General features: G+C 54.7%; 1 protein-coding gene across 2 annotated transcripts in view; it reads right to left on the bottom strand.

The window, feature by feature from the left end:
• The window catches only part of LOC147105372 (tetraspanin-2-like), a 206,829-nt gene that overhangs the window by 1,624 nt on the left and 179,091 nt on the right, over positions 1-26,114 (bottom strand). The window contains exon 7 of one of the 2 annotated variants that reach the window (XM_086011668.1): positions 25,803-25,886. The exons of the other annotated variant lie outside the window; for it this stretch is intronic. Coding sequence (XP_085867794.1) covers positions 25,803-25,886 — 84 coding nt within the window. The remainder of the gene's footprint in view (positions 1-25,802; positions 25,887-26,114) is intronic. 2 annotated transcript variants of the gene reach the window in all.

Genomic DNA, 26,114 nt, shown 5'->3' on the forward strand with positions numbered 1-26,114 from the left:
TTCCATAAATACAGGAAACTTTGGTTTATCCGGAGGTTAACTGTCCGGAATGCTCGAGCCACCGGCAAAAATCAGGAGCCGTTTCGTTGTTTTTTTTTTCATTTCGTTGCTATTTTTTCACCAGTCAGGCTCTGCAAGGTCTCGCTGAAGCTGTTGCTAAGCTACAGAGACGCTTGCAAGGTACAGCCGACTGTTTAGAAGCTGTAAGCAACAGGGTTTGTTGCCAGATACGGAGCTCAAAATCTCCGTATGTTTCAACATTAGCGCTGGTTTGTCCGGCAGTTTTGATGGGACAGCAACAGCTCGGTCCCGTCGGTGCCGGATATCACAAAGTTTCCTGGAATTTTATGCGGGAGTTGGACAAATAGATGGGTTTTTACAACAATCCAGTAGTTTCATGCTCACCATTACTGATACAGGTAGACTACCTTTTATCCGAACTTCCGAAAACCGAAACCCTCTAAAAACCGAAGGTTTTTTCGTTCAGCGTAAGTCGTGCGCACGACATGACCAGAGTGGCGCACGACTTACGCTGAGCAAAGGGTCAGCGTAAGTCGTGCGCACGACCCCCCGCAGACCCCCGCCGACCCCCCCGCTGACCCCGACCCCCGCCGACCCCGACCCCCGCCGACTTACGCTGAGCAGAGGGTCAGCGCAAGTCGTGCGCACGACCCCCCGCCGACCCCCCCCGCGGAACCACCTGACTCTCTTCCAAAGGCTCGAAAGCAACGAGAGCTCTGAGCCCGCGGCGGTGCCGGCCCCTGTTCCGACCGAGCACGACGACCTGTTGGTGGAAATGCGGAACTTCATTGCATTCCAGGCTAGCAGCGATGGACAAGCCACGACTGCGGACCCCCCCGCGGACCCCCGCCGACCCCGACCCCCGCGGACTCCCCTGCGGACCCCCGCCGACCCACCTTCCGAAATCCGAAATCCGAAACACGGCTGGTCCCGAGGTTTTCGGATAAAGGATAGTCTACCTGTACTAGCTTTTTATTCCAGATTTATTTAATTAACTGAATTTAAATTCCCCAGCTGCCATGGGATTTGAACTCATCATCATCCAGATCATTAGGCCAGGCCTCTGGATTACTAGTCCAGTAACATAACCACTATTCTACCATTCCCTTCCATCAGCACCTGGCCACACTGCAGTTCTTGGGTATCTGAAAGGAGAAAGACAAAAGGGTAAGGTCGTGGTGCGGGGAGGGGGTTTATGCTTACACCATCTGCTGCTTGTAAATCAGAAGAGCCTGTGGAATGAGGGGGAAGTGGGATGCGAGAAGGAAGATTAGGTATGAGGATAGCGGCATCTTCAATTGATTCAGCCCCGCCACTGGCCATGGGCTGAGCAGTGTCCCTTCCAATAATGGCCAGCACCGTCTCCTCCATCGGGGGAAGGTTAAGCAGGCGTGCCTTTCCCCCTTCGGGTAGCCCTTGCTGCCACCTGTTATGTGCCACCTTGTCATTGTGTCAGTGAGTGCGGTAGAATCTGTTTGGGTGGTGTGGCTGTCATGGTTGAATAGCTGGTAGTGTATGCACGCTGTGAGTTGTGGGTGTGAGGCTTGCAGCAGTGCTAAGTGTGTGCGGGTGTGAGGGTGAGGTGAAGCTATGAATGTGAGGTATGAGTGGTGATTGCTAGAGATTGTTTGTAGGTGAGTGATGGGGATGTGGTGCATTGAGCCGTGTGTGAGGCGAGCGGTGCAGTTGTAAGGATATGGCATTTGAGGATGAATTCACTGACCTTGACCATTCGTGTGAGGTCATTAAACTTCTTGTGGCACTGCATCCAGGTCTTCGGGGCAACACTGTTAGCATTAACCACGATGGCTATCTGGTGCCAATGCCTTCTTACAGTTTGTCTGCCAGGTCTCCTGTGGATAGAGGACTTCTCTTCTCCTGTCCACCTCATGCACCAAGGCCTCCAGTGGTCTGAAAATCTAGCTCTCTCTCTGCCATGTTGTGCCATCACTCCGTTTTCTTGCTTCTCAGTCTGCTTTCCAGCCACTTCCAGTGCCTGCTGAAGCCAGAATGTACTTCCCCTTTAAGAGGTGCAGGCTGGCTTTAAGAAGTGTAGGCTAGTTTTAATTGGCGCTAGCCTTGCATGAACTTGGGCCCCCTGCTGAGGTGCTAAGCCACTGAACAGCGTGTTTAGTGCTTCCTCACCGCTGCAATCATTTAAATTAGCAGGCAGCATAAAGTTGGTGTGCTGCCTGAATCAGACTCAATGGGCGTGGGCGAATTGCGCATTGTGATACCTGCGCCCGTTTTCAGCCCATATCCAATTTCCAGGCCAAACTCGCTGATGAACAGACCACGCACAATAGGGATCTACCCCAACCAATAAGCATCAACAGCCCAGGTACAATATGGAACATGCACAGTACGATTATACACTACCCATTAATCTCCATCCACAGGCCATGTACAACATGGATCTATCCATCCCATTCATTTCCATCCATAGCCCAGCACGGTGGCATAGTGGTTAGCACTGTTGCCTCACAGCGCCAGGGACCCGGGTTCAAATCCGGCCTCTGGGTGACTGTCTGTGTGGAGTTTGCACATTCTCCCCGTGTTTGCGTGGGTTTCCTCCGGGTGCTCCGGTTTCCTCCCACAGTCCAAAGATGTGCGGGTTAGGTTGATTGGCTATGATAAATTGACCCTTAGTGTTAGGGGGATTAAATACGTGGGGTTACGGGGAGCGGGTGGGATATGTGTCGGTGCAGGCTCGATGGGCCGAAATGGCCTCTATCTGCATTGTGGGGTTTCTGTGATTCTGTGAATATTAGGGATCTGCCAAAACCATTAAACATCCAAAGGAAAAGTACATTATGATTCTACTATCTCATTAATATCCATCCACAGCCACTGTGCAACATTGACCTATCCATCCCATTAATCTCTTTCCACAGCCTATGTACACTATGGATCTACTCCACCCATTTATCTCCCTTTACAGCCCGTGTTCAATATGAATCTACACCACCCATTAATTTCCATCCACAGCTTATATTCAATATGGTTCTGGAAATACTCAGCAGGTCAGGCAGCATCTGTGGAGAGAGAAACAGAATTAACGTTTCAGGTCGATGACCTTTCATCAGAACTGAAAAAAGTTAGAGATGTAACAGGTTTTAAGCAAGTGCAGGAGCCGGGAAAGGGGAGAGGGGAGGAAAGAACAAAAGGGAAGGTCTGTGATAAGATGGAAGGCAGGAGAGATTAAATGACAAACGGTATGATAGTACAAAGCAAAAGTTACTATCTACCTTTTGTCATTTAATCACTTGTCATTTAAGGTGTCAGAGGCTCTTTATGCCAGGAGAGGGGACTTCATTGTCTTCTCTCTGACCAGAGAGAAGCAGGCAGAGCGTGCACATGGCTTTGCCAGGATAGCAGACTTCCCCATGGTGCAGGGCGCCATCGACTGGATGCATGTGGCTTTGCAGGCACTGTATCTAAATGCTGAGACGATGCGCAACCGCAAAGGTTACCACTCGCTGAATGTGCAGTTGGTGTGTGACCATGCTCAGCACATCATGATGGTGAATGCCCAGTTTCCTGGCAGCAGTCCCAATGCTTTTATTCTGCGCCAGTCCGCTGTTCCCTCAGTCTTTGAGCCACCACGGCAAACCAGAGGGTGCCAACTGGGTGACAAGGGCTATCCCTTGACCACCTGGTTCATGACTCCATTTCGCAACCCAACCACACGTGGCCAGCAGTCGTACAACGAGAGCCATGCTGCCACATGAAACATCAGAGAGCAGACCATTAGGGTGCTGAAGCAACAGTTCCGTTGCCTGGGCTGCTCTGGAGGAGCCCTACAGTACTCACGATGTGTCCCGATTTCTGCTAGTCTGCTGTATCCTCCACTACATAAGAACATAAGAACATAAGAAGTAGGAGCAGGAGTAGGCCATACGGCCCCTCGGGCCTGCTCCGCTATTCAATAGGATCATGGCTGATCCGAACTTAGACTCACGTCCACTTCCCTGCCCTCTCCCCATAACCCCTAGTATCAGCTAGGAAACTGTCTATCTCCATTTTAAATTTATTTAATGTTGCAGCTTCCACAGCTCTCTGGGGTAGCAAATTCCATAGATTTACTACCCTCTGAGTGAAGAAGTTTCTCCTCATCTCAGTTTTGAAAGGGCAGCCCCTTATTCTAAGATTATGCCCCCTAGTTCTAATCTCACCCATCAGTGGAAACATCCTCACCGCATCCACCCGATCAAGCCCCCTCACAATCCTATATGTTTCGATAAGATCGCCTCTCATTCTTCTGAATTCCAATGAGTAGAGGCCCAACCTACTCAACCTTTCCTCATACGTCAACCCCCTCATCTCTGGAATCAACCGAGTGAACCTTCTCTGAATTGCCTCGAGAGCAAGTATATCTTTTCTTAAATATGGAAACCAAAACTGTACGCAATATTCCAGGTGTGGCCTCGCCAGTACCCTGTATAACTGCAGCAAGACCTCCCTGCTTTTATACTCCATCCCCCTTGCAATACCTGGCCATCATGAGGACACAGCCCTTCTCACCAGGTATATGGCCACCAGCTCAGGAGCAGGAGGAGGAGGAGGAGGAGGATGAGGAAGCGGAAGGAAGGAGGCAACCTAGACAGCCCCTTTCTGGCCATCATATATAAGGGATCAAATCATCCACCTGCGGTACCAGTGAACGCAACCCCAATTCCACATTCAACGTTAGTCCCACACCTTACCTTCCATCTGTTACTGATCATCACAGCCTCCTCTTGGCCACAATGCTGAAATAAAAGCGACCACAAAGCAAACATTCCAATTCAACTTTATACATCTATCCATCCAATATTACATCAAAAATCAACTAATCACCCTTATGCATTCCCGTAGTGCCTGTCTTCCATCTGCCCTTGCCTGTCCTAGTGCTACTACGCAGTGCTACCCCAGTGGCTGCAGCATGGCTGGTGGAAGGCTGCTGACTTTCAGTGGGGAAGACTGAAGATGGCCTTTCAGGATGACCTCGAGCAGCTCTGGGTCTAGTAGGCCCGGCTTCAGACTGCACCACCTTGGCATGGGTGGCAGCAGTCTGGGCTGGCTGGCTAACAGGCAACAGCAAGGGTACTGGTGGAGTGGCAGTGGTGGGAATATGAGTGCTATCATCCTGAGAGAGGACATCAAGGTCAGCCTCCACGGATCCATTTCCACTCAACACCTCAGCAATCCTAGTAATCTGCTGGAGTACAGACTGCTGGACTGCTGTGACACCCTGCAAGCCATGATGGCAGCAGTCTGTGCTCGCATGGCAGCAAGCTGAGCTCACATGACTTCAATCTGAGCTTCCGATGCAGCATTCAGACGTTGGGTGGCTTCTGCTTGTGCTGCAATGGAAGCTGAGACTTCGGCTATCAAATGCAGCGTGATGGTTGAGTCCACAAGTGCGCTAATGGATCGGCCCGCCCCTTCCACACTGGAAAGGATGAGCTCCAAGCTCTGTGCAAAGCCCTGTGCAAGGTTGGTGCTGGACTCCTCCGTGCTCCTTGACATTGCACTCAGGCTTTCTGGCAGGGCCCGCCAATGCACCGAGCATTTCATTGTGCAGACCCATCAGCGTTCTTCTGTAGGCTGCCCCATTGAAGTCCTCATCTGAGTTCTGTGCAGCAGAACTCGCGTGCGACCTCGCCCTCTGGCGAGCTGGTACCTGCACTACCCTTTTCCCCCTGCCCTGGCTGCAGGCCACTCGTGCCCGGTGTCTCACAACGTGCAGATCCCGTGTCTAACCTATCCTCTAAAGTACGCGGAGTGTCAGTATCTGAGCTGGTGGCTGGGAGTGTGAAATCGAGTGACGGTGTTTCTTCTTTCTCACCCTCTTCTTGTTGAACCACTGGCTGAGCAGGCTGGATTTCTTGGATGTCTGAAATGAGACAGGCACAAGGGTTGGGTTGTGGTGAGCGGAGGGGGGAAAGCAAGAGGTGCACGCTTACACCATGTGCAGATCGTAAATCAGAAGATTGTGGGATGAGGGGGAAGTGGGATGTGAGAAGGTGGATAACATATGAGGATACCGGCATCTTGTATTCTTTCAGCCCCGCCACTGGCCACGGGCTAAGCCATGCCCCTGCCAAGAATGGCCAGCACCATCCATGGGGTTGAGGTCATGAAGGCGAGGCTGTCCCCCACCTGTTGCCGGTTATGCGCCACCTTTTCCTGCAAGAGAAAGGGAAGTGTGTCAGTGAGTGTGGTGCAATGTGTTTGGGTGATGTGCCTGTCATGATTGAATAGCTGACACGTGTTCGAGCTGAGCTGTGAGTCTACAGCAGTGGTGGTATGTGTGAGGGTTTGGGTGAAACTATGAATGTGAGGTGTGAGTCGTGTCTGGTAGAGATTGTTGGTAGGTGAGTGATGGGGGTGTGGTGCATTGAGCAGTGTGTGAGGCTAGTGGTGCAGATGGTGGGATATGGCATTTGAAGATGAATTCACTGACCTTGACCACTTTTGTGAGGTCATTAAACTTCTTCCTGCAGGTCCTTGGGGCTAAACTGCTGGCATTTACCACAGTGGCTGTCTGCTCCCACTGCAGTCTGGTCTGTTGCTTAGAGGGCCTCCTGGCCTCCATGTGGAAAGAGGACCTCTGTCCTTGAGTTTACCTCCTGGACCAAGGCCTCCAGTGATGCATCGGAGACCCTAGGTGTACGCTCTCTCCCCTGTTGTGCCATCATTAGAACTTTCTTCTCCACTGTCTTCCCAGCCAGTTCAATCACCTGTTGCAGGCAGAAGGCACCACCCCTTTAAGAGGTGCAGACTGCCTTTAAGTAGTGCAGGCTAGCTTTAATTGGAGCTAGCCTCGCACGAACTTGGGCCCCCTGTTGATCGTTCAGCCACTCAGTAGCGCATTCAGCGCTGGGCTTAACACTGCAATCATGCTCATCAGCAGGCAGCATGAAGTTTGCATGCAGTCCTCTGAACAGGCACAGGTTGATAGCGCATCGTGATCGCCAAGCCTGTTTTCAGGCCTTATTCAATTTCCAGGCCAGAGACAGACTGGAGAAATGGGCGGACACACGGCAGACGCAACTTAACACAGAGAAGTGTGAAGTAATACATTTTGGTAGGAAGAATGAGGGGAATGGTACAAGTTTAAAGGGGGTGCAGGAACAGAGCGACCTGGGGGTGTACGTACACAAATCTTTGAAGGTGACAGGTCAAATTGTTTTAAAAAAGCTTATGGGATCTTTGGCTTTATCAATAGAGGAACAGAGTATAAAAGCAAGGAGGTTACGCTGAATCTTTATAAAACACTGGTTAGGCCTCAGCTGGAGTATTGTGTCCAATTCTGGGCACCACACTTTAGGAAGGATGTCAAGGCCTTGGAGAGGGATCAGAGGAGGTTTATTAGAATGGTGCCAGGGATGAGGGACTTCAGTTATGTGGAGAAGCTGGGGTTGTTCTTCTTAGAGCAGAGAAGGTTAAGAATCACAGATTTAGGGCTAAAGAACCAGAGGCAATATGAGGAAACGTTTTTTTTACGCAGTTGTTATGATCTGGAATGCACGGCCTGATAGGGCTGGTTGGCTAACAGGCAACAGCAAGGGTACTGGTGGAGTGGCAGTGGTGGGAATATGAGTGCTATCATCCTGAGAGAGGACATCAAGGTCGGCCTCCACGGAAGCAGATTCAATAATAACATTCAAATACTTGAAGGGTAAAAAACTACAAGGCTGTGGGGAAAGAGCAGAGGAGTGAGACTAATTGGATAGCTTTACCAAAGAGACAGCACAGGCACGATAGGCCGAATGGCCTCCTTCTGTGCTGTATCATGATTCTATGAATCTAATATGGATCGACCCATCCCATTAATCTCTTTCCACAGTCCATTTACAAAATGGATCTAATTTAATCGAGGGAAGATCCTTCACAGAGAACCTGTTCCTCATGTCCTGTGATGGGGACATTATCATTGTCGAGGTGCTTGGTGTGTTTAAATCAGGATGTGGCGACACTGGGGTCCATTGTTTAATGCCCATCGCTGGTTTGTCCTGATGGCAGTCAGACTCAGGCACGCAATGTGGGGCAGAAGTCACGTGGGATGGACTGGGGACAGTGAGGAGACTCCCTCCCTTCACTAAATGAACCAGTTCAGATTTGGTCAGTTTTCAAATGCTGGTGCCGGCCTCAAGTGATGAGATGTTATTTATCAGTTTGACAAGGTGTCACAGTGGGATCTGAAGTCATCACCTGTGTGTCCTATACCAGAAACCACAGGCTGTGCGGCACAGTCCTAGACCAGAAACCACAGGCTGTGCAGCACAGTCCTATACCAGAAACCATAGGCTGTGCGGCACAGTCCTATACCGGAAACCATAGGCTGTGCGGCACAGTCTGATACCAGAAACCATAGGCTGTGCGGCACAGTCTGATACCAGAAACCACAGGCTGTGCGGCACAGTCCTATACCGGAAACCACAGGCTGTGCGGCACAGTCCTATACCGGAAACCACAGGCTGTGCGGCACAGTCCTATACCAGAAACCATAGGCTGTGCGGCACAGTCTGATACCAGAAACCATAGGCTGTACGGCACAGTCTGATACCAGAAACCATAGGCTGTACGGCACAGTCTGATACCAGAAACCATAGGCTGTGCGGCACAGTCTTATACCAGAAACCACAGGCTGTGCAGCACAGTCTGATACCAGAAACCATAGGCTGTGCGGCACAATCCTATACCAGAAACCATAGGCTGTACGGCACAGTCTGATACCAGAAACCATAGGCTGTGCGGCACAGTCTGATACCAGAAATCATAGGCTGTACGGCACAGTCTGATACCAGAAACCATAGGCTGTGCGGCACAGTCTTATACCAGAAACCACAGGCTGTGCAGCACAGTCTGATACCAGAAACCATAGGCTGTGCGGCACAATCCTATACCAGAAACCATAGGCTGTACGGCACAGTCTGATACCAGAAACCACAGGCTGTGCAGCACAGTCTGATACCAGAAACCACAGGCTGTGCGGCACAGTCTGATACCAGAAACCATAGGCTGTGCGGCACAGTCCTATACCAGAAACCATAGGCTGTGCGGCACAGTCTGATACCAGAAACCATAGGCTGTACGGCACAGTCTGATACCAGAAACCATAGGCTGTGCGGCACAGTCTTATACCAGAAACCACAGGCTGTGCAGCACAGTCTGATACCAGAAACCATAGGCTGTGCGGCACAGTCCTAGACCAGAAACCACAGGCTGTGCAGCACAGTCCTATACCGGAAACCACAGGCTGTGCGGCACAGTCCTAGACCGGAAACCACAGGCTGTGCGGCACAGTCCTATACCGGAAACCATAGGCTGTGCGGCACAGTCCTAGACCAGAAACCACAGGCTGTGCGGCACAGTCCTAGACCAGAAACCACAGGCTGTGCGGCACAGTCCTAGACCAGAAACCACAGGCTGTGCGGCACAGTCCTGTACCGGAAACCATAGGCTGTGCGGCACAGTCCTAGACCAGAAACCACAGGCTGTGCGGCACAGTCCTAGACCAGAAACCATAGGCTGTGCGGCACAGTCCTAGACCAGAAACCACAGGCTGTGCGGCACAGTCCTGTACCGGAAACCATAGGCTGTGCGGCACAGTCCTAGACCAGAAACCACAGGCTGTGCGGCACAGTCCTAGACCAGAAACCACAGGCTGTGCGGCACAGTCCTAGACCAGAAACCATAGGCTGTGCGGCACAGTCCTATACCGGAAACCACAGGCTGTGCGGCACAGTCTGATACCAGAAACCATAGGCTGTACGGCACAGTCCTATACCAGAAACCATAGGCTGTGCGGCACAGTCTTATACCAGAAACCACAGGCTGTACGGCACAGTCTGATACCAGAAACCACAGGCTGTGCGGCACAGTCCTAGACCGGAAACCATAGGCTGTGCAGCACAGTCTGATACCGGAAACCATAGGCTGTGCGGCACAGTCCTAGACCAGAAACCACAGGCTGTGCGGCACAGTCCTAGACCAGAAACCACAGGCTGTGCGGCACAGTCTGATACCAGAAACCATAGGCTGTGCGGCACAATCCTATACCAGAAACCATAGGCTGTACGGCACAGTCCTAGACCAGAAACCACAGGCTGTGCGGCACAGTCTGATACCAGAAACCATAGGCTGTGCGGCACAATCCTATACCGGAAACCATAGGCTGTGCGGCACAGTCCTAGACCAGAAACCACAGGCTGTGCGGCACAGTCCTAGACCAGAAACCACAGGCTGTGCGGCACAGTCCGATACCAGAAACCATAGGCTGTACGGCACAGTCCTAGACCAGAAACCACAGGCTGTGCGGCACAGTCCTATACCAGAAACCACAGGCTGTGCAGCACAGTCCTATACCAGAAACCATAGGCTGTGCAGCACAGTCCTATACCGGAAACCACAGGCTGTGCAGCACAGTCCTATACCGGAAACCACAGGCTGTGCGGCACAGTCCTAGACCAGAAACCACAGGCTGTGCGGCACAGTCCTAGACCGGAAACCACAGGCTGTGCGGCACAGTCCTAGACCAGAAACCACAGGCTGTGCGGCACAGTCCTAGACCGGAAACCACAGGCTGTGCGGCACAGTCCTATACCAGAAACCACAGGCTGTGCGGCACAGTCCTATACCAGAAACCACAGGCTGTGCGGCACAGTCCTAGACCAGAAACCACAGGCTGTGCAGCACAGTCCTATACCAGAAACCATAGGCTGTGCGGCACAGTCCTATACCGGAAACCATAGGCTGTGCGGCACAGTCTGATACCAGAAACCATAGGCTGTGCGGCACAGTCTGATACCAGAAACCACAGGCTGTGCGGCACAGTCCTATACCGGAAACCACAGGCTGTGCGGCACAGTCCTATACCGGAAACCACAGGCTGTGCGGCACAGTCCTATACCAGAAACCATAGGCTGTGCGGCACAGTCTGATACCAGAAACCATAGGCTGTACGGCACAGTCTGATACCAGAAACCATAGGCTGTACGGCACAGTCTGATACCAGAAACCATAGGCTGTGCGGCACAGTCTTATACCAGAAACCACAGGCTGTGCAGCACAGTCTGATACCAGAAACCATAGGCTGTGCGGCACAATCCTATACCAGAAACCATAGGCTGTACGGCACAGTCTGATACCAGAAACCATAGGCTGTGCGGCACAGTCTGATACCAGAAATCATAGGCTGTACGGCACAGTCTGATACCAGAAACCATAGGCTGTGCGGCACAGTCTTATACCAGAAACCACAGGCTGTGCAGCACAGTCTGATACCAGAAACCATAGGCTGTGCGGCACAATCCTATACCAGAAACCATAGGCTGTACGGCACAGTCTGATACCAGAAACCACAGGCTGTGCAGCACAGTCTGATACCAGAAACCACAGGCTGTGCGGCACAGTCTGATACCAGAAACCATAGGCTGTGCGGCACAGTCCTATACCAGAAACCATAGGCTGTGCGGCACAGTCTGATACCAGAAACCATAGGCTGTACGGCACAGTCTGATACCAGAAACCATAGGCTGTACGGCACAGTCTGATACCAGAAACCATAGGCTGTGCGGCACAGTCTTATACCAGAAACCACAGGCTGTGCAGCACAGTCTGATACCAGAAACCATAGGCTGTGCGGCACAGTCCTAGACCAGAAACCACAGGCTGTGCAGCACAGTCCTATACCGGAAACCACAGGCTGTGCGGCACAGTCCTAGACCGGAAACCACAGGCTGTGCGGCACAGTCCTATACCGGAAACCATAGGCTGTGCGGCACAGTCCTAGACCAGAAACCACAGGCTGTGCGGCACAGTCCTAGACCAGAAACCACAGGCTGTGCGGCACAGTCCTAGACCAGAAACCACAGGCTGTGCGGCACAGTCCTGTACCGGAAACCATAGGCTGTGCGGCACAGTCCTAGACCAGAAACCACAGGCTGTGCGGCACAGTCCTAGACCAGAAACCATAGGCTGTGCGGCACAGTCCTAGACCAGAAACCACAGGCTGTGCGGCACAGTCCTGTACCGGAAACCATAGGCTGTGCGGCACAGTCCTAGACCAGAAACCACAGGCTGTGCGGCACAGTCCTAGACCAGAAACCACAGGCTGTGCGGCACAGTCCTAGACCAGAAACCATAGGCTGTGCGGCACAGTCCTATACCGGAAACCACAGGCTGTGCGGCACAGTCTGATACCAGAAACCATAGGCTGTACGGCACAGTCCTATACCAGAAACCATAGGCTGTGCGGCACAGTCTTATACCAGAAACCACAGGCTGTACGGCACAGTCTGATACCAGAAACCACAGGCTGTGCGGCACAGTCCTAGACCGGAAACCATAGGCTGTGCAGCACAGTCTGATACCGGAAACCATAGGCTGTGCGGCACAGTCCTAGACCAGAAACCACAGGCTGTGCGGCACAGTCCTAGACCAGAAACCACAGGCTGTGCGGCACAGTCTGATACCAGAAACCATAGGCTGTGCGGCACAATCCTATACCAGAAACCATAGGCTGTACGGCACAGTCCTAGACCAGAAACCACAGGCTGTGCGGCACAGTCTGATACCAGAAACCATAGGCTGTGCGGCACAATCCTATACCGGAAACCATAGGCTGTGCGGCACAGTCCTAGACCAGAAACCACAGGCTGTGCGGCACAGTCCTAGACCAGAAACCACAGGCTGTGCGGCACAGTCCGATACCAGAAACCATAGGCTGTACGGCACAGTCCTAGACCAGAAACCACAGGCTGTGCGGCACAGTCCTATACCAGAAACCACAGGCTGTGCAGCACAGTCCTATACCAGAAACCATAGGCTGTGCAGCACAGTCCTATACCGGAAACCACAGGCTGTGCAGCACAGTCCTATACCGGAAACCACAGGCTGTGCGGCACAGTCCTAGACCAGAAACCACAGGCTGTGCGGCACAGTCCTAGACCGGAAACCACAGGCTGTGCGGCACAGTCCTAGACCAGAAACCACAGGCTGTGCGGCACAGTCCTAGACCGGAAACCACAGGCTGTGCGGCACAGTCCTATACCAGAAACCACAGGCTGTGCGGCACAGTCCTAGACCGGAAACCATAGGCTGTGCGGCACAGTCCTAGACCAGAAACCACAGGCTGTGCGGCACAGTCCTAGACCAGAAACCATAGGCTGTGCGGCACAGTCCTAGACCAGAAACCATAGGCTGTGCGGCACAGTCCTAGACCAGAAACCACAGGCTGTGCGGCACAGTCCTATACCGGAAACCACAGGCTGTGCGGCACAGTCCTATACCAGAAACCACAGGCTGTGCGGCACAGTCCTATACCGGAAACCACAGGCTGTGCGGCACAGTCCTATACCGGAAACCACAGGCTGTGCGGCACAGTCCTAGACCAGAAACCATAGGCTGTGCGGCACAGTCCTAGACAGGAAACCATAGGCTGTGCGGCACAGTCCTAGACCAGAAACCACAGGCTGTGCGGCACAGTCCTAGACCAGAAACCATAGGCTGTGCGGCACAGTCCTAGACCAGAAACCACAGGCTGTGCGGCACAGTCCTAGACCGGAAACCATAGGCTGTGCGGCACAGTCCTAGACCAGAAACCATAGGCTGTGCGGCACAGTCCTATACCGGAAACCACAGGCTGTGCGGCACAGTCCTAGACCAGAAACCACAGGCTGTGCGGCACAGTCCTAGACCAGAAACCATAGGCTGTGCGGCACAGTCCTAGACCGGAAACCATAGGCTGTGCGGCACAGTCCGAGACCAGAAACCACAGGCTGTGCGGCACAGTCCTAGACCAGAAACCACAGGCTGTGCGGCACAGTCCTAGACCAGAAACCACAGGCTGTGCAGCACAGTCCTAGACCGGAAACCACAGGCTGTGCGGCACAGTCCTAGACCAGAAACCACAGGCTGTGCGGCACAGTCCGAGACCAGAAACCACAGGCTGTGCGGCACAGTCCTAGACCGGAAACCACAGGCTGTGCGGCACAGTCCTAGACCGGAAACCACAGGCTGTGCGGCACAGTCCTAGACCAGAAACCACAGGCTGTGCGGCACAGTCCTAGACCAGAAACCACAGGCTGTGCGGCACAGTCCTAGACCAGAAACCACAGGCTGTGCGGCACAGTCCTATACCAGAAACCATAGGCTGTGCGGCACAGTCCTAGACCAGAAACCATAGGCTGTGCGGCACAGTCCTAGACCAGAAACCATAGGCTGTGCGGCACAGTCCTAGACCAGAAACCACAGGCTGTGCGGCACAGTCCTAGACCAGAAACCACAGGCTGTGCGGCACAATCCTAGACCAGAAACCATAGACTGTGCGGCACAGTCCTAGACCAGAAACCACAGGCTGTGCGGCACAATCCTAGACCAGAAACCACAGGCTGTGCGGCACAATCCTAGACCAGAAACCACAGGCTGTGAGGCACAGTCCTAGACCAGAAACCATAGGCTGTGTGGCACAGTCTTATACCAGAAACCACAGGCTGTGCGGCACAGTCCTAGACCGGAAACCACAGGCTGTGCGGCACAGTCCTAGACCAGAAACCACAGGCTGTGCGGCACAATCCTAGACCAGAAACCACAGGCTGTGAGGCACAGTCCTAGACCAGAAACCACAGGCTGTGAGGCACAGTCCTAGACCAGAAACCACAGGCTGTGAGGCACAGTCCTAGACCAGAAACCACAGGCTGTGAGGCACAGTCCTAGACCAGAAACCATAGGCTGTGCGGCACAGTCCTAGACCGGAAACCACAGGCTGTGCGGCACAGTCCCAGACCAGAAACCACAGGCTGTGCGGCACAATCGTAGACCAGAAACCACAGGCTGTGAGGCACAGTCCTAGACCAGAAACCACAGGCTGTGCGGCACAGTCCTAGACCAGAAACCACAGGCTGTGCGGCACAATCCTAGACCAGAAACCACAGGCTGTGCGGCACAGTCCTAGACCAGAAACCATAGGCTGTGCGTCACAGTCCGATACCAGAAACCACAGGCTGTGAGGCACAGTCCTAGACCAGAAACCACAGGCTGTGCGTCACAGTCCTAGACCAGAAACCACAGGCTGTGCGGCACAGTCCTAGACCGGAAACCACAGGCTGTGCGGCACAGTCCTATACCAGAAACCATAGGCTGTGCGGCACAGTCCTAGACCAGAAACCATAGGCTGTGCGGCACAGTCCTAGACCAGAAACCATAGGCTGTGCGGCGCAGTCCTAGACCAGAAACCACAGGCTGTGCGGCACAGTCCTATACCAGAAACCACAGGCTGTGCGGCACAGTCCTAGACCAGAAACCACAGGCTGTGCGGCACAATCCTAGACCAGAAACCATAGACTGTGCGGCACAGTCCTAGACCAGAAACCACAGGCTGTGCGGCACAATCCTAGACCAGAAACCACAGGCTGTGCGGCACAATCCTAGACCAGAAACCACAGGCTGTGAGGCACAGTCCTAGACCAGAAACCATAGGCTGTGCGGCACAGTCTTATACCAGAAACCACAGGCTGTGCGGCACAGTCCTAGACCGGAAACCACAGGCTGTGCGGCACAGTCCTAGACCAGAAACCACAGGCTGTGCGGCACAATCCTAGACCAGAAACCACAGGCTGTGAGGCACAGTCCTAGACCAGAAACCATAGGCTGTGCGGCACAGTCCGATAGCAGAAACCACAGGCTGTGAGGCACAGTCCTAGACCAGAAACCACAGGCTGTGCGGCACAGTCCTAGACCAGAAACCACAGGCTGTGCAGCACAGTCCTAGACCAGAAACCACAGGCTGTGCGGCACAGTCCTAGACCAGAAACCATAGGCTGTGCGGCACAGTCCTAGACCAGAAACCACAGGCTGTGCGGCACAGTCCTAGACCAGAAACCATAGGCTGTGCGGCACAGTCCTAGACCAGAAACCATAGGCTGTGCGGCACAGTCCTAGACCAGAAACCACAGGCTGTGAGGCACAGTCCTAGACCAGAAACCATAGGCTGTGCGGCACAGTCCTAGACCAGAAACCACAGGCTGTGCGGCACAGTCCTAGACCAGAAACCATAGGCTGTGCGGCACAGTCCTATACCAGAAACCACAGGCTGTGCGGCACAGTCCTAGACCAGAAACCACAGGCTGTGCGGCACAATCCTAGACCAGAAACCATAGACTGTGCGGCACAGTCCTAGACCAGAAACCACAGGCTGTGCGGCACAATCCTAGACCAGAAACCACAGGCTGTGCGGCACAATCCTAGACCAGAAACCACAGGCTGTGAGGCACAGTCCTAGACCAGAAACCATAGGCTGTGCGGCACAGTCTTATACCAGAAACCACAGGCTGTGCGGCACAGTCCTAGACCGGAAACCACAGGCTGTGCGGCACAGTCCTAGACCAGAAACCACAGGCTGTGCGGCACAATCCTAGACCAGAAACCACAGGCTGTGAGGCACAGTCCTAGACCAGAAACCATAGGCTGTGCGGCACAGTCCGATAGCAGAAACCACAGGCTGTGAGGCACAGTCCTAGACCAGAAACCACAGGCTGTGCGGCACAGTCCTAGACCAGAAACCACAGGCTGTGCAGCACAGTCCTAGACCAGAAACCACAGGCTGTGCGGCACAGTCCTAGACCAGAAACCATAGGCTGTGCGGCACAGTCCTAGACCAGAAACCACAGGCTGTGCGGCACAGTCCTAGACCAGAAACCATAGGCTGTGCGGCACAGTCCTAGACCAGAAACCATAGGCTGTGCGGCACAGTCCTAGACCAGAAACCACAGGCTGTGAGGCACAGTCCTAGACCAGAAACCATAGGCTGTGCGGCACAGTCCTAGACCAGAAACCACAGGCTGTGCGGCACAGTCCTAGACCAGAAACCATAGGCTGTCCGGCACAGTCCTAGACCAGAAACCACAGGCTGTGCGGCACAGTCCTAGACCAGAAACCACAGGCTGTGCGGCACAGTCTTATACCAGAAACCACAGGCTGTGCGGCACAGTCCTAGACCGGAAACCACAGGCTGTGCGGCACAGTCCTAGACCGGAAACCACAGGCTGTGCGGCACAGTCCTAGACCAGAAACCACAGGCTGTGCGGCACAGTCCGATACCAGAAACCATAGGCTGTGCGGCACAGTCCTATACCAGAAACCATAGGCTGTGCGGCACAGTCCTAGACCGGAAACCACAGGCTGTGCGGCACAGTCTTATACCAGAAACCACAGGCTGTGCGGCACAGTCCTAGACCGGAAACCACAGGCTGTGCGGCACAGTCCTAGACCGGAAACCACAGGCTGTGCGGCACAGTCCTATACCAGAAACCACAGGCTGTGCGGCACAGTCCGATACCAGAAACCACAGGCTGTGCGGCACAGTCCGATACCAGAAACCATAGGCTGTGCGGCACAGTCCTAGACCGGAAACCACAGGCTGTGCGGCACAGTCCTATACCAGAAACCACAGGCTGTGCGGCACAGTCCTAGACCAGAAACCACAGGCTGTGCGGCACAGTCCTATACCAGAAACCACAGGCTGTGCGGCACAGTCCTAGACCAGAAACCACAGGCTGTGCGGCACAGTCCTATACCGGAAACCACAGGCTGTGCGGCACAGTCCTAGACCAGAAACCATAGGCTGTGCGGCACAGTCCGATACCGGAAACCACAGGCTGTGCGGCACAGTCCTAGACCAGAAACCATAGGCTGTGCGGCACAGTCCGATACCGGAAACCACAGGCTGTGCGGCACAGTCTTATACCGGAAACCACAGGCTGTGCGGCACAGTCCTATACCAGAAACCACAGGCTGTGCGGCACAGTCTTATACCGGAAACCACAGGCTGTGCGGCACAGTCCTAGACCGGAAACCATAGGCTGTGCGGCACAGTCCTAGACCAGAAACCACAGGCTGTGCGGCACAGTCCTAGACCAGAAACCATAGGCTGTGCGGCACAGTCCTAGACCAGAAACCACAGGCTGTGCGGCACAGTCCTATACCGGAAACCACAGGCTGTGCGGCACAGTCCTATACCAGAAACCACAGACTGTGCGGCACAGTCCTATACCGGAAACCACAGGCTGTGCGGCACAGTCCTAGACCAGAAACCACAGGCTGTGCGGCACAGTCCTGTACCGGAAACCATAGGCTGTGCGGCACAGTCCTAGACCAGAAACCACAGGCTGTGCGGCACAGTCCTAGACCAGAAACCACAGGCTGTGCGGCACAGTCCTGTACCGGAAACCATAGGCTGTGCGGCACAGTCCTAGACCAGAAACCACAGGCTGTGCGGCACAGTCCTAGACCAGAAACCATAGGCTGTGCGGCACAGTCCTAGACCAGAAACCACAGGCTGTGCGGCACAGTCCTGTACCGGAAACCATAGGCTGTGCGGCACAGTCCTAGACCAGAAACCACAGGCTGTGCGGCACAGTCCTAGACCAGAAACCACAGGCTGTGCGGCACAGTCCTAGACCAGAAACCATAGGCTGTGCGGCACAGTCCTATACCGGAAACCACAGGCTGTGCGGCACAGTCTGATACCAGAAACCATAGGCTGTACGGCACAGTCCTATACCAGAAACCATAGGCTGTGCGGCACAGTCTTATACCAGAAACCACAGGCTGTACGGCACAGTCTGATACCAGAAACCACAGGCTGTGCGGCACAGTCCTAGACCGGAAACCATAGGCTGTGCAGCACAGTCTGATACCGGAAACCAAAGGCTGTGCGGCACAGTCCTAGACCAGAAACCACAGGCTGTGCGGCACAGTCCTAGACCAGAAACCACAGGCTGTGCGGCACAGTCTGATACCAGAAACCATAGGCTGTGCGGCACAATCCTATACCAGAAACCATAGGCTGTACGGCACAGTCCTAGACCAGAAACCACAGGCTGTGCGGCACAGTCTGATACCAGAAACCATAGGCTGTGCGGCACAATCCTATACCGGAAACCATAGGCTGTGCGGCACAGTCCTAGACCAGAAACCACAGGCTGTGCGGCACAGTACTAGACCTGAAACCACAGGCTGTGCGGCACAGTCCGATACCAGAAACCATAGGCTGTACGGCACAGTCCTAGACCAGAAACCACAGGCTGTGCGGCACAGTCCTATACCAGAAACCACAGGCTGTGCAGCACAGTCCTATACCAGAAACCATAGGCTGTGCAGCACAGTCCTATACCGGAAACCACAGGCTGTGCAGCACAGTCCTATACCGGAAACCACAGGCTGTGCGGCACAGTCCTAGACCAGAAACCACAGGCTGTGCGGCACAGTCCTAGACCGGAAACCACAGGCTGTGCGGCACAGTCCTAGACCAGAAACCACAGGCTGTGCGGCACAGTCCTAGACCGGAAACCACAGGCTGTGCGGCACAGTCCTAGACCGGAAACCATAGGCTGTGCGGCACAGTCCTAGACCAGAAACCACAGGCTGTGCGGCACAGTCCTAGACCAGAAACCATAGGCTGTGCGGCACAGTCCTAGACCAGAAACCACAGGCTGTGCGGCACAGTCCTAGACCAGAAACCACAGGCTGTGCGGCACAGTCCTATACCGGAAACCACAGGCTGTGCGGCACAGTCCTATACCGGAAACCACAGGCTGTGCGGCACAGTCCTATACCGGAAACCACAGGCTGTGCGGCACAGTCCTATACTGGAAACCACAGGCTGTGCGGCACAGTCCTAGACCAGAAACCATAGGCTGTGCGGCACAGTCCTAGACCGGAAACCATAGGCTGTGCGGCACAGTTCTAGACCAGAAACCACAGGCTGTGCGGCACAGTCCTAGACCAGAAACCATAGGCTGTGCGGCACAGTCCTAGACCAGAAACCACAGGCTGTGCGGCACAGTCCTAGACCGGAAACCATAGGCTGTGCGGCACAGTCCTAGACCAGAAACCATAGGCTGTGCGGCACAGTCCTATACCGGAAACCACAGGCTGTGCGGCACAGTCCTAGACCAGAAACCACAGGCTGTGCGGCACAGTCCGATACCAGAAACCACAGGCTGTGCGGCACAGTCCGATACCAGAAACCATAGGCTGTGCGGCACAGTCCTAGACCGGAAACCACAGGCTGTGCGGCACAGTCCTATACCAGAAACCACAGGCTGTGCGGCACAGTCCTAGACCAGAAACCACAGGCTGTGCGGCACAGTCCTATACCAGAAACCACAGGTTGTGCGGCACAGTCCTAGACCAGAAACCACAGGCTGTGCGGCACAGTCCGATACCGGAAACCACAGGCTGTGCGGCACAGTCTTATACCGGAAACCACAGGCTGTGCGGCACAGTCCTAGACCAGAAACCACAGGCTGTGCGGCACAGTCTTATACCGGAAACCACAGGCTGTGCGGCACAGTCCTAGACCGGAAACCATAGGCTGTGCGGCACAGTCCTAGACCAGAAACCACAGGCTGTGCGGCACAGTCCTAGACCAGAAACCATAGGCTGTGCGGCACAGTCCTAGACCAGAAACCATAGGCTGTGCGGCACAGTCCTAGACCAGAAACCACAGGCTGTGCGGCACAGTCCTATACCGGAAACCACAGGCTGTGCGGCACAGTCCTATACCAGAAACCACAGGCTGTGCGGCACAGTCCTATACCGGAAACCACAGGCTGTGCGGCACAGTCCTATACCGGAAACCACAGGCTGTGCGGCACAGTCCTAGACCGGAAACCATAGGCTGTGCGGCACAGTCCTAGACCAGAAACCACAGGCTGTGCGGCACAGTCCTAGACCAGAAACCATAGGCTGTGCGGCACAGTCCTAGACCAGAAACCATAGGCTGTGCGGCACAGTCCTATACCGGAAACCACAGGCTGTGCGGCACAGTCCTAGACCAGAAACCACAGGCTGTGCGGCACAGTCCGAGACCAGAAACCACAGGCTGTGCGGCACAGTCCTAGACCAGAAACCACAGGCTGTGCGGCACAGTCCTAGACCAGAAACCACAGGCTGTGCGGCACAGTCCTAGACCGGAAACCACAGGCTGTGCGGCACAGTCCTAGACCGGAAACCACAGGCTGTGCGGCACAGTCCTAGACCAGAAACCACAGGCTGTGCGGCACAGTCCTAGACCAGAAACCACAGGCTGTGCGGCACAGTCCTAGACCAGAAACCACAGGCTGTGCGGCACAGTCCTATACCAGAAACCATAGGCTGTGCGGCACAGTCCTAGACCAGAAACCATAGGCTGTGCGGCACAGTCCTAGACCAGAAACCATAGGCTGTGCGGCACAGTCCTAGACCAGAAACCACAGGCTGTGCGGCACAGTCCTAGACCAGAAACCACAGGCTGTGCGGCACAATCCTAGACCAGAAACCATAGACTGTGCGGCACAGTCCTAGACCAGAAACCACAGGCTGTGCGGCACAATCCTAGACCAGAAACCACAGGCTGTGCGGCACAATCCTAGACCAGAAACCACAGGCTGTGAGGCACAGTCCTAGACCAGAAACCATAGGCTGTGCGGCACAGTCCTATACCAGAAACCACAGGCTGTGCGGCACAGTCCTAGACCGGAAACCACAGGCTGTGCGGCACAGTCCTAGACCAGAAACCACAGGCTGTGCGGCACAGTCCTAGACCAGAAACCACAGGCTGTGCAGCACAGTCCGATACCGGAAACCATAGGCTGTGCGGCACAGTCCTAGACCAGAAACCACAGGCTGTGCGGCACAGTCCTAGACCAGAAACCACAGGCTGTGCGGCACAGTCCTAGACCAGAAACCATAGGCTGTGCGGCACAGTCCTAGACCGGAAACCACAGGCTGTGCGGCACAGTCCTAGACCGGAAACCACAGGCTGTGCGGCACAGTCCTAGACCAGAAACCACAGGCTGTGCGGCACAGTCCTAGACCGGAAACCACAGGCTGTGCGGCACAGTCCTAGACCAGAAACCACAGGCTGTGCGGCACAGTCCTAGACCGGAAACCACAGGCTGTGCGGCACAGTCCTAGACCAGAAACCATAGGCTGTGCGTCACAGTCCTAGACCAGAAACCACAGGCTGTGCGGCACAGTCCTAGACCAGAAACCATAGGCTGTGCGTCACAGTCTTATACCAGAAACCACAGGCTGTGCGGCACAGTCCTAGACCGGAAACCACAGGCTGTGCGGCACAGTCCTAGACCGGAAACCACAGGCTGTGCGGCACAGTCCTATACCAGAAACCACAGGCTGTGCGGCACAGTCCGATACCAGAAACCATAGGCTGTGCGGCACAGTCCTATACCAGAAACCATAGGCTGTGCGGCACAGTCCTAGACCGGAAACCACAGGCTGTGCGGCACAGTCTTATACCAGAAACCACAGGCTGTGCGGCCCAGTCCTAGACCGGAAACCACAGGCTGTGCGGCACAGTCCTATACCAGAAACCACAGGCTGTGCGGCACAGTCCGATACCAGAAACCACAGGCTGTGCGGCACAGTCCGATACCAGAAACCACAGGCTGTGCGGCACAGTCCTATACCAGAAACCACAGGCTGTGCAGCACAGTCCTAGACCAGAAACCACAGGCTGTGCGGCACAGTCCTAGACCGGAAACCATAGGCTGTGCGGCACAGTCCTAGACCGGAAACCACAGGCTGTGCGGCACAGTCTTATACCGGAAACCACAGGCTGTGCGGCACAGTCCTATACCAGAAACCACAGGCTGTGCGTCACAGTCCTATACCAGAAACCACAGGCTGTGCGGCACAGTCCTATACCAGAAACCATAGGCTGTGCGGCACAGTCCTAGACCAGAAACCACAGGCTGTGCGTCACAGTCCTATACCAGAAACCATAGGCTGTGCGTCACAGTCCTATACCAGAAACCACAGGCTGTGCGGCACAGTCCGATACCGGAAACCACAGGCTGTGCGGCACAGTCTTATACCGGAAACCACAGGCTGTGCGGCACAGTCCGATACCGGAAACCACAGGCTGTGCGGCACAGTCTTATACCGGAAACCACAGGCTGTGCGGCACAGTCCTAGACCAGAAACCACAGGCTGTGCGGCACAGTCTTATACCGGAAACCACAGGCTGTGCGGCACAGTCCTAGACCAGAAACCACAGGCTGTGCGGCACAGTCCTAGACCAGAAACCACAGGCTGTGTGGCACAGTCCTATACCGGAAACCACAGGCTGTGCGGCACAGTCCGATACCAGAAACCACAGGCTGTGTGGCACAGTCCGATACCAGAAACCACAGGCTGTGCGGCACAGTCCTAGACCAGAAACCACAGGCTGTGTGGCACAGTCCTATACCAGAAACCATAGGCTGTGCGGCACAGTCCGAGACCAGAAACCACAGGCTGTGCGGCACAGTCCGATACCAGAAACCACAGGCTGTGCGGCACAGTCCTAGACCAGAAACCACAGGCTGTGTGGCACAGTCCTAGACCGGAAACCACAGGCTGTGCGGCACAGTCCTATACCAGAAACCACAGGCTGTGCGGCACAGTCCTAGACCAGAAACCACAGGCTGTGCGGCACAGTCCTAGACCAGAAACCACAGGCTGTGCGGCACAGTCCTAGACCAGAAACCACAGGCTGTGAGGCACAGTCCTAGACCGGAAACCACAGGCTGTGCGTCACAGTCCTAGACCAGAAACCACAGGCTGTGCGGCACAGTCCTAGACCGGAAACCACAGGCTGTGCGGCACAGTCCTAGACCAGAAACCACAGGCTGTGCGGCACAGTCCTAGACCGGAAACCATAGGCTGTGCGGCACAGTCCTAGACCGGAAACCACAGGCTGTGCGTCACAGTCCTATACCGGAAACCACAGGCTGTGCGGCACAGTCCTATACCAGAAACCACAGGCTGTGCGGCACAGTCCTAGACCAGAAACCATAGGCTGTGCGGCACAGTCCTAGACCAGAAACCACAGGCTGTGCAGCACAGTCCTTGACCGGAAACCACGGGCTGTGCGGCACAGTCCTAGACCAGAAACCACAGGCTGTGCGGCACAGTCCGATACCAGAAACCACAGGCTGTGCGGCACAGTCCTATACCGGAAACCACAGGCTGTGCGGCACAGTCCTAGACCAGAAACCACAGGCTGTGCGGCACAGTCCTAGACCAGAAACCACAGGCTGTGCAGCACAGTCCTAGACCAGAAACCACAGGCTGTGCAGCACAGTCCTAGACCAGAAACCACAGGCTGTGCGGCACAGTCCTATACCAGAAACCACAGGCTGTGCGGCACAGTCCTATACCGGAAACCACAGGCTGTGCGGCACAGTCCTATACCAGAAACCACAGGCTGTGCGGCACAGTCCTAGACCGGAAACCACAGGCTGTGCGGCACAGTCCTAGACCAGAAACCACAGGCTGTGCAGCACAGTCCTAGACCAGAAACCACAGGCTGTGCAGCACAGTCCTATACCGGAAACCACAGGCTGTGCGGCACAGTCCTATACCAGAAACCACAGGCTGTGCGGCACAGTCCTAGACCGGAAACCACAGGCTGTGCGGCACAGTCCTCGACCAGAAACCATAGGCTGTGCGGCACAGTCCTTGACCAGAAACCACAGGCTGTGCGGCACAGTCCTAGACCAGAAACCATAGGCTGTGCGGCACAGTCCTAGACCAGAAACCATAGGCTGTGCGGCACAGTCCTATACCGGAAACCACAGGCTGTGCGGCACAGTCCTAGACCAGAAACCACAGGCTGTGCGGCACAGTCCGAGACCAGAAACCACAGGCTGTGCGGCACAGTCCTTGACCAGAAACCACAGGCTGTGCGGCACAGTCCTAGACCGGAAACCACAGGCTGTGCGGCACAGTCCTATACCGGAAACCACAGGCTGTGCGGCACAGTCCTAGACCGGAAACCACAGGCTGTGCGTCACAGTCCTAGACCAGAAACCATAGGCTGTGCGGCACAGTCCTAGACCAGAAACCACAGGCTGTGCGGCACAGTCCTAGACCGGAAACCACAGGCTGTGCGGCACAGTCCTAGACCGGAAACCACAGGCTGTGCGTCACAGTCCTAGACCAGAAACCATAGGCTGTGCGGCACAGTCCTATACCGGAAACCACAGGCTGTGCAGCACAGTCCTAGACCAGAAACCACAGGCTGTGCGGCACAGTCCTCGACCAGAAACCACAGGCTGTGCGGCACAGTCCTATACCAGAAACCATAGGCTGTGCGGCACAGTCCTCGACCAGAAACCACAGGCTGTGCGGCACAGTCCTAGACCAGAAACCACAGGCTGTGCGGCACAGTCCTAGACCAGAAACCACAGGCTGTGCGGCACAGTCCTAGACCAGAAACCATAGGCTGTGCGGCACAGTCCTAGACCAGAAACCACAGGCTGTGCGGCACAGTCCTAGACCAGAAACCACAGGCTGTGCGGCACAGTCCTATACCAGAAACCATAGGCTGTGCGGCACAGTCCTAGACCGGAAACCACAGGCTGTGCGGCACAGTCCTAGACCAGAAACCACAGGCTGTGCGGCACAGTCCTAGACCAGAAACCACAGGCTGTGCAGCACAGTCCGATACCGGAAACCATAGGCTGTGCGGCACAGTCCTAGACCAGAAACCACAGGCTGTGCGGCACAGTCCTAGACCAGAAACCACAGGCTGTGCGGCACAGTCCTATACCAGAAACCACAGGCTGTGCGGCACAGTCCTATACCAGAAACCACAGGCTGTGCAGCACAGTCCGATACCGGAAACCACAGGCTGTGCGGCACAGTCTGATACCAGAAACCCTTGGGTACTGCAGGCCTTGGCGATGATTTAAGCTGAGCTGTTCCCCGTACCACATGAGCGTTGGTCAGTATAGTGCCCTTACCATCACTCCCGCAATCCCGATTCCCACCACTCCAATCATGTACAGCTTCGAATTGAAAAATTCCTTTAATTTAGAAGTGCAGTTCTGTTGAGACAGTTAACAGGAATCAAGTCAGGGGTCAGTGCCAGGGGTCAGGGGTGAGAGCAGTACAATGTTTTCTCATAAAAAACATGGTGAGCAAGTGCTCTAAAGATAAAAAAAACAATTCCACCAAATGCTGTAATCCCCACTTTCGTCCCGGGTGGATTTTCTAGATATGCTGGGTGAGGGGTGACTATTGGCCAGGACACGGGGGAGAACGCCCCTGCTCTT

The sequence above is a fragment of the Somniosus microcephalus genome, chromosome 18, assembly GCF_052327205.1.
Source record: "Somniosus microcephalus isolate GS21.2 chromosome 18, FLI_Smic_1.0, whole genome shotgun sequence".
Lineage (NCBI taxonomy): Eukaryota > Metazoa > Chordata > Chondrichthyes > Squaliformes > Somniosidae > Somniosus > Somniosus microcephalus.